At 51.6% G+C, this 10,000-nt stretch overlaps 1 protein-coding gene across 1 annotated transcript in view; it reads right to left on the bottom strand.

The window, feature by feature from the left end:
- The window catches only part of mast2 (microtubule associated serine/threonine kinase 2), a gene marked incomplete at its 5' end in the record, with an annotated part of 130,315 nt that overhangs the window by 11,659 nt on the left and 108,656 nt on the right, over positions 1–10,000 (bottom strand). Inside the window, 5 exon segments of the mRNA XM_080528135.1 lie at positions 3,224–3,433; positions 3,605–3,680; positions 8,039–8,190; positions 9,028–9,106; positions 9,539–9,559. Of these exon segments, the coding sequence (XP_080384261.1) occupies positions 3,224–3,433; positions 3,605–3,680; positions 8,039–8,190; positions 9,028–9,106; positions 9,539–9,559 (538 nt within the window).

Raw genomic sequence — 10,000 nt, 5'->3', positions numbered from 1 at the left:
AAAGCGGTAAGGCGGGGAGACGTATAAGGGGAGGGGGGGGGGGGGGGGGGGTGGGGTGGGGGGTGTTTGTAGCAAAACAGAAAGCCTGTGTAAAATATACATCACTGGGGGTGGGGGGGTCGGGCGGCAGGGGAGAGGCAGCAGCAGCCTAATAGAGAGGTAGAGACAGTTCATAAACAATGCGAATGCCGTGCGTCTGCCTGGCGCTAATAGAAACATCCCACGGTGACAGGCAGGCAGGGCCCGGGGGGCTCCAATCAGGCACTGAATCATTTAGAAGCGTAATGAAAGCTCCAAAGCTCTGGAGATGAACGGATGGGGGGGGGGGGGGGATCTATTCAGCGTATAGAGGAGTGATCGGTGAGTAATGGGCAGCGGTGGGACCGTCTGTCTCGCTCACAGCAGCTAATTAACCAGGCTGTGTGTGTGTGTATGTATGCGCGTGTGTGTGTGTGTGTGTGTGTGTTATTGCATAAATGTGTGTGTGTAGGGGTCCTTACATTTACATTTTGGGAATTTAGCAGACGGCATTATCCAAAGCAACTTTCAACAAGTGTATCCTAAGTGTGCATGAGTGTGCGTGTGTGTAAGGATGCAAGTGAGAGTATGTGTATGTGTGTGTGTGTGTGTGTGTGTGTGCGTGTAGGCTGCTAACTGCAACGTAGAGGTCCTGTAAAAGTGAGTGATGTGTGGCCAGAGACAGGACCACATCTGACACTGTGTGAGCGATGAGCAGTGCTGAGCTTGCAGTCTTGCTAACCCCTCTGCCCCCCCCCCCCCCCAGGTGCCCTGGGCCTGAGGGTCTACCCAGGGGTCTTCCAGGGGATGGCGGTGGGGGGTTGCCATGGCGACACCGCCAGCCAGGTCACGGGTGCCGCGGCTGGGGTGAGATGAGGTGAGGTGGTCTCCTGTGAGGTTTCTAATGGTGTCGCCACGTGGGGTGGGAATGGGTGGAGGGATGAGGGGATACGTGTGTCAGGATGGAGGGATGGATGGATGGCCTGGCTAGAGAGAGAGGGCTGGAGCAGTGGGCTGGAGCTCTGACTGATGACAGGCAGGAACGGGAGGGTGAAGGACAAGACAATGGAGAGCGACTGTTGGCCACTGACTCACTCCCTGACTCCACTACAAGACAGAGCACTCGTAGAGATCCCCACAAGATCCGACACTCCATCAAATCCTACTTGTACCCGGCTAGATGTGAAAAAAGGTCTGGGATCCTTTTTGAAAGCTGGAAAAAGTCCAAGTATAACAAACTTGTCTACTACAATAAAAAAAATACCAAGCACAGTATTGTAACATTACCATCACACACTAGTCACCTCACCACAGACACACCGGGGTATGACCCCTCGGCAGAGTTCAGCTCCAGGTCCAGCAGACCCTGACCCTGACCTCCATCCCAGTACCACCCAGCAGCACCCAGCGCCGCACACAGAGGAGCAAAGACAAGAGACTCAACTCGATAAGCCGTGTCGTCGTCGGCGTCGTCGTCGGCACCACCACCACCACCACCACCACCACCACCACCACCACACTCCCGTGTGAGCGTACTCCACTCCCTCCGCTCCACGACGTGCTGCAGGACCTCCTCTTCCTCCAGCCTCCTCTGCCACGACACACGAGACATCCTCCAGACAGACAGACGGTCCAGACAGACAGACGGTCCAGACAGACAGACGGTCCAGTCAGACAGACGGTCCAGACAGACAGACGGTCCAGTCAGACAGACGGTCCAGTCAAGACGGGTCCAGGGAACCAAAACAACCAGAAAACAGTCGCCGGCCGCCCACGTCTCCTCCCACACCTGCTCACTGCCACATCTCACGCTTTGTCTACCCCGCCACCTGCCGCGCTTCCGTGCCCCCCCTCCCACCCGCAACCCGTGACGCCCCCAATTAGAGTCCTGTAGATGATGTCATCCCTGCGCTCCTGTTGTTGTTCCGGTTTGCGGCAGTTTGGTTGTGTTGTGTCCTCCAGATGTGCGGTTCTTGCCTGTAGACTGGAGCTCTCCTCAGACACGCAGGGTAGCATTCTAACAGTCTAACAGGCGTGATCAGCGCCAGCCCCGAGGAGCGCGGGACTGGTTAAACAGCCAATCCCAGACTGGGAAAACTCCCCCCAGCCCCGACCCCTCCTCCTATGGCTTCACCCTCCTCCTTGCTTCCCACCCACCCTCCGTCCGCCTCGTTGCCTGTCTCCCCTGCGCTCCTCCTCCTGGGTGTCTAGGAGAGTCATTCGTCACCCCCGGTGACTGCCAGGGCGTGAAATTAAAATCAGGGGGGAGGGTGTCGGAGGGGGGCCGGGGTGGCCACGCAACCGCCCCCCCCCAACCCCTCTCCGGAGGGTCGGAACGAGGCCAGTGGGAGCAATAATGTCACAGCCATGAGCCCCCCAGCACTGTAACTGAGCTAATAGAAACATCACCACCAGCCCACACACACACACACACACACACGAGCGCGCACACACACACACACACACACGCGCACACACACACACGAGCGCACACACACACACACACACACACACACACACACACACGCGCACACACACACACACAGACGTCAGCAGTCCTACTGTGCTAAACAGCTCACCAACCGTCCTAATACCCTAATACAGACATTACCAGTCTGTCTGGTGACTAACCTATCAGGTGTGAGGGAATGTGTCCCATGTGGACGGGGGGGAGGGATGGATGGAGGGAGGGAGGGAGGGAAGCTGTTTATGTGTTTATGATGGGATACGCGGGTCAAACGATGACATCAGAGCCTGCTGACAGCCTTAATGATAACGAGTGACGGGCGACGTTAGGAGGACCTTGGTGAAACCATGTGTGACAGACCGGGTAAACATGATTCACAATGACGCCTCTCTCAGATGAAGACACCTTGTGGATGTTTAATTGTACCAACTGTTTTTTCAGCTTTTCTCGAAAACAACAATCTAAAACACCTTCATATTCAATAAGACGCGGTGAAACATAACTATCATTACCTCATTTTCTACATAATTACACCTAGATGATGTATACTTACTGATATTCAGAGCATATTTAACAGACTCCATAACACATCAACTCCGCTGGGACCATAAACTGAAAACGTACGCACTCACATTTGAAGTCAGCTCAAAGTGTCAGCTAAATGGCATGCATTATTATTATTATTATTATTATATATTAAATATTATATCCAAAACCCCAAACTCCAGTATGACTCACGTCTTGGAGCAGCCTCTCCAGGTTCTCCTGCAGCTCGTAGAAGTAGCGGGAGGTGATGAGGCCCTCGCGGGACTTGTCCAGGCAGTCTCTGGACAGCTCAATCACCTGGTGGTGGACGAAGCTCAGGACCCCGTCGGCCAGTGGCATCACCTTGTCAGGGGCCTGCTGGGTCAGGAAGACGGCCAGGCGGTCCTCCATCTGAGCTGTGGCCTGGGGGGGGGGGGGGGAGACAGAGACGGAGGTGAGGAACACACACACACGCGCACATCAAGGTGAACATGTGAAGTCTGTATTTTTCCATATTCTCCATTATATATAGTTATAGTTCTATATAGTTCACAATAATAACCGTGACAACCAAGACGTTGTCTGTCAACCTACCTTGGGGAAGCGTTCCTTATAGACATGGTTCATCATGATAATCTCATGGTCAAAGGAGATGGGAGAGCGGCCGGGGCTGAAAACACGAAAGCACACACACACACACACACACGTGATGAGTGGAGAGGAGACAGGAGACAGTCTCCAACACTAGGGAATGCTGCAGCATAGCACATGACAGGTCAGAGGTCTCCGTCAGGTCCCTGGCAGAGCAGGACTATGGAAGCAGGTCAGCTCCCCCAGGAAGGGCATGTGGACGACATGGAGGAGATGACACCGGATCAGACATACATGGATGCACACAGTGACATCACACGCACAGGCATACATACGCACAGGCACACACACACAGGGGGTTTTGTCCTGGAGCGGGCTTCTGAGAGGACTCTGTCATGAGGCCACTACAGATGTCCTCTCGTGGATGGTGGTGGTGGTGTGGGGGGAGGGGGGGTAAAGGTCAGTCCTCAGGGGGGGGGGGGGGGTCTGAGGAGCCACTCAGCCATGTCCCAGTGATGGCTCCGTCAGTCTGCGGCCCTACGGCCCCCTCGCCCTTCTCTCTCCACATCACCAGCCTGGCTAGCAAGAACAAATGGAGACATAGAACCATCCCTGACCTTTCTGTCTGTCAATGCATAGATAAGCTGAGGAGCACTGAGACGGAACGTGTGTGTGTGTGTGTGCGTGTGTGTCTATGTGAGAGATGGAGAGAGACACTCCAATCCAAGGGCTGTGTTATATAGTGAATTGGAGATAGGGGGGGGGGGGGGGAGGGGGGAGAGAGAATGCGGGTGCGGGGGAATCACTAATGTGAATTTGGGGGTCCAGATGGGGCTGTGTGTGAGTCATCGCTGTGTGATCACGTGACCAGGGGGAATGAGGTAATGCTTTAAGTCGTTCATCGACAGCTCTGCCCTTCCAATTACCTCGCTAACTGAATGAGAACACACTGAGGGTGACGTCAGCTTCTCGGGAGAGGTTTATCAACATGCCAGCACACAGGTACACAGACACACACACACACACACACACACACACACACACACACACACACACACACACTTTGCAGACACGCCACACGCCAATCACCGGGGCACAGAGATGAGAAAACATTTCCAACTCTGAGACCTGCCTCACGCACCTGTCGTCTTAGAATAAACCATTTCCATCAGAAACACCCTGCCAGGTAAGAAAAGGTTAGCTTTGACAGAGATTGATGCATAGCCAGAGGCTGCTGCATAAATACTCAAATTTGGGCATTTTTTCTCCCCCCCCCTCTCACCCCTTTGTCTCGGAATGACTTTGAAAGATGTCTGGGTTTATTGAATAGAGCTCATATCAAAGCTGCTAACAGGATCACCGGAATGGTGAACGAACATCAGACACCCAGACAAAGGATCATTAGAAAACGCGATATCTCTCTTGTAATTGAACATGACCCTTGTGGCAATCCTAAAAATATGTATATGTTCATAATTTGAGCAACGACCTTGAACGGTGACTCTCGTTCTACTCGCTGGGCGAGAAGAGAAAATAGTTTTTTTTAGCAGTGATCTCTGAGAGAGAGGTTTAATCTCAAATCGTTTTTTTAATGAAATAACACAACAAATACTTCACTGTGAAGATGGGAGTTTTGAGATGATGTGTGACATATTTATTTATAATTGTATTAATACGAGTTAAGACATTTCACATATATTTGAAATAGCGGTGAAATCCTTTTTTTCTTTTGCTTGATATACAGTGATGTCAGTTTCCGTGACAACGGGACTAAATAGAAACAGCGAGGGTTGGTTAAGAGGATTAATGAAGTGAAACAGATGAGAGAGAGAGAGAGATAGAGAGAGAGAGAAATAACATTGCCCTATCACCACTGAGGTGAGCGACTTGGGAAATGAAGAGCGTAATTGAGCGTGACAGGGGGGGCGGGCCCCTCAGAGCCCCTGGTAGAGGAGACCAGTAAGGCTGTGTGTAATAGATTCAACAAGCCATGCTGGGAAAACCCTGAGTGATGCACCAGGAAGAGGCGCCTCACTCAAGAGAGGTGCCGTGGTTGAACAACGACGCTCAGACTCAGCTACAAGCAACAAACTAGAGACTACCTGGGGCCAGATGCACACTGTAATGAGAGCCACTGGTGCAGAGGAAAAGGGAAAAAGTAAAGGTCCCAGGTGTGTGTGTGTGTGTGTGTGTGTGGACCCGTGTGAATGAATGTATAGTACGTGACATACTACATGCTTAGCGACCTATGTTCTAGAGACTTCTCTTGGGGGGCGGGGGGGGGGGCACAGCACGAGTCTATAGGATAGAGATGGTAGAAATTAGGTATTTAAAATCCCCCCCAAAACATAGAGAGACAAGGGACAGACCGAGGCAGCGATTCACTCGGTAGAACTCAGGTGCGGGTGGGAGGGTGGAAGTGAGGGAATGTTGAGGCCCTGTGGCTCTGTGCTGTTCATTAAGCAGACCACCGGTGGTTCTGACACGTCTATGATGGATGAGTGCGTGGAGCTCCTTGAGAAAGAAAAAAAAAACACTCCGGAAAAACGAGACCGGAGGGAGGGAGGGAGGGAGAGAGGGAGGGAGAGAAAGACAGAGAGACAACTCGAGCAGAAGCAGTGCCGTCATCACTCAGCGTGGGTGATAACCAGAGCCATGAAATGAGCATAATATGATGGTGTTCTTCCCCTCTTTCTTAATCCTCTCCTCTCCCTGGTCCCTCTCTCACACCCTCCAGGGCTCTCTCCCTCTCCCTCTCTGTCCTTCGCTCTCCCTCACCTTCTTGGCCTCTCTATCCTTCCCCCTGTTGTTTTTCTTTCATTTCGCCCCTCTCCTTCTCACCGTTCACTGCCTCCATCACTCTTTCTACACACTCCTTCCTTCCTTCCTTCCTCTCCTCTCTCTCTCTCTCTCTCTCCCCCTCTCTCTCTCTCAGTGTATGATTGATACCATCTCTGAGACATCCAGCAGAGTCATTTGTAAGAAGAGCTAATGACTCTGGCTCATATAATATTAATAGATGTAATACTGATGTTGGTGGCCTGAGAGCCGGCTGGGCCTCCCACCGAGGGCATCCAGATAGCGCATTGGATGTGCTGCTCCCTCTCATCTCATCATCTCAACATGAATTCCCCCCCCCTCTCTCTCTCTCTCTCTCTCTCTCTCACCAATGTGACTACTCTCTCTGTTCTCCCCTCATGGGGAGAGAGTGAGACCTGACTGAGATGAAGGGAGAGGCAGTGGATGGGGAGATAGTTCTGGGCTGAAAGTCTGTTTTTTCTGATTGATGTAGGCATCTGTGGGGGGGGGGGGCGGGCTTGGCACCTCAGTACATCGATAAGTCAGTGTGAAGGGGAGACTGACAGAAAGAGAGAGAGAGGGGGGTGGATTTAAGCACCACCCCAAGATTAAAAAGATTCATAAGTTTAATAGAAATGTGTGTGTGTGTGTGTGTGGGGGGGGGGGGGGGGGGGGCATGAATGATTCATAATGTTTTGAAGAGGCTGGGAGTCAGTGATAAGGGGGGAGGGAGTAGAGGGCAGAGGTGTCTGCTGCCTCAGAAAAGAGTTCAACGTCAGTCAGAGCTGCCGGGTGGGTGTCACAGAGAAGAGCCTGACCTTTATGTTGTTCTACCACTGCCTGCCTGCCTGCCTGCCTGCATGCCTGCCTGCCTGCCTGCTGTGTCGGCGGGGGGTTGGTCTGAAATGGCAGGTTATGAGGTAGTAGTTCTGGAATGCCTTAGAGCAGCGTTTCCCAAACTGTGGGGCGCGCCCCCCTAGTGGGGCGCGGGGGTACTGCAGGGGGGGCGCGAAAAAAGAAAAAAGAAACTAATAAAAAAAAAAAAACTGTGGGAATACTGCTGCCTTTTGCAACATCGTACCTGTGTAAGATAGGCTTTTCTGCTGTTGCTGCTATCAAAAGCAAATACAGGTCGAAGTTGAACATTGAGAATGAACTGAGAGTGGCAGTCTCAAAACAACAACCCCGCTTTGAGAAGATTTGCAAGGCAAAGCAAGCACACACAAGTCATTGATCGTAATTGTGATAGGAATGTGTAGAGTAAGAATAGTGATGCAGTAGAAATTAGTTAATGTTGATATGTTGAATATTTCAGTGGCACAGGATCATTTGCCAAGCACTTATGTTCCTTTTTAACCCATAATAAAATATAAAACTATAGTTGGATATATGTGTCTTGTTATTATTAGAAGAGAAAATGTAATGTTTGTACAACTGTATACAATTAATTATATCAATCTAGGTGGGGACCGGGTTAGGGGGGGCTCGAAAATATTTCCAATTACCCAAGGGGGGCCTGATTGAAAAAGTTTGGGAACCGCTGCCTTAGAGGGTGACCCTAGTCCCCAAGGCTGTGATGTAAGTAGGCACCTGTGGAAGGGGGGGGGTACAGGTGGTGTTAGCAGGGACGTGTCCTACCTGAGGCTGCGGGAGCGCGGCCGCATGGGCGAGTGGCGCCCGTCCTCGTCGGTGATGCTCTCGGAGCTGAAGTGCTTGGTGAGGAAGTGCAGCTCGTCCGCCGTGGGCTGGAAGGGCAGCTGGTGCAGCTTCTCCTGGGATGAACAGGATGACTGTGAGAAGCAGAGGGAGGGAGGGAGGGATTACAAAAACGCAGAAGAGCCTGGCGCCGCTAAGTTCGAACCATACATGGCTATAGCAGCTGACTATGCTAGTCAACGTTCTGTAGGGCAGTTCCCTTTAATGCTAATGTGGTTATAGTATACATTCAGCTCCCTTTAATGCTAATGTGGTTATAGTATACATTCAGCTCCCTTTAATGCTAATGTGGTGAGAAACTAATAACAGAGTTAGCGACTTGGCCAAGCCTACTGTGCGAAAGGTGCCAAAACAGCAAATGAGCACATCATCCCCTAGCATTCCCTCACGAGCATCATAATGGAGAGATCATTTAAAATGGCTAACGGTTCAAATATCCCAGAACACTGGGATTTGTTGGAACCGAGTAACTGTTTTTGTTTAGTTTTTTGGGAGTCTGACCAAAAAAACATATTCTGCTGAATCAGCCCAAATCTAATGAGCATCTCCAACCCACGTGTCTCCTGTTTGCACAGAGGGGAGGGCGGGCTCATCGGGAGGCAAGACAAGAGCGTTCTGAGCCTTTGAAGCGTGCGGCGTTCACTGTGCGCTACAGGCCGCTGGGACATGGGGACCTCCCTGGGGGGCCGGGAGGGAAGGTGGGAGTGGTGGATCTGTCAGCCCAGACGCACTACAGGGGGGCTTGTTAAGAAGGGCCGCCGTGTCAGGGGGAAAAGTGTCATGTATTTGTGTGTGAAATTCACACCAAAAACGTACAATACACACACACACGCGCGCACACACACACACGCACACGCACACACACACACACACACACACACAAATACACGCATGTACTCTGCTCCACTCACCGAAACAGTGGAACTAGGTGTGTTGGTGCCATAGCCAGAGGAGGGCAGTGAAGCCAGAGACCAGCGTCTGCCATCCGTCCTGAGAGAGAGGGGAAGGGGGGGGGGCACAGAGAGGGGGATTTTAAAATGTCGGTGAAATCAAAACCTGCAGACACACACACACACACACACACACACACACACACACACACACACACACACACACCCCAGACACGACACACGACACACACACTGTCTGCAAAGAGGACGACAGCACGGAAAGCAAACATGAGGTGACACAAAGCCATTCTATTAGGCTGCAGGAATGAGTGAGAACACGCAGACAGTTAAAAGGGCAGGCCCATGCAGACCACCACACTCCTCCTCTCCTCTATATGACCAACGGAAACCAGCCAGAGCCAAGACCACACATCCCCATCAGCCCATTGGCTATCTGCTCTGCTGGGCCCAATCAGAGCCATGCGGGGGGCGGGGGACAGGTGGGCAGGGAGACAAGGAGGTGAAAGGTTACCTGTCAGCCCTGTGCCCGTGACTGTGTGGGAGAGAGGACAGTGTTAGCACTTAGGCTTTACTGGGGGTGTGTGTGTGTGTACAAGTGTGTTTGTGTTTCAGTGTCAGGAGCATGAACACACCTATGCACACGCGCACACACACACACATTTTATTTCTATGCTCAACAAAAGACATTAGCATCAGCCAATGCAGATATCCTGGAAAACTGCAGAGTTAAATTCCACCATTAGATGGCACTGTTGCTTCACTATCGTCTCTACCGTCTCCAAGCATCCTTTTATTGAGTTATTGAGGTCAGAGCAGGAGAGTGTTATCTATGTGTCATACTCTCTAGGCTACAGACTAGTTTCTTTCATCACACACCAACACACATGCATATCTCTCCTCCTATGCAGCGCCACTTATGAAACATACGAATCCTTTTAATCTCGGAGGTTGTGCTTATATCAACCTCCCCCCA

This window comes from Nansenia antarctica (genome assembly GCF_963989245.1).
Source record: "Nansenia antarctica genome assembly, chromosome: 1".
Classification (NCBI taxonomy): Eukaryota; Metazoa; Chordata; class Actinopteri; order Argentiniformes; family Microstomatidae; genus Nansenia; species Nansenia antarctica.
Note: the sequence above shows the minus strand (reverse complement) of the source record. Positions and strands in the feature narration are given on the sequence as shown.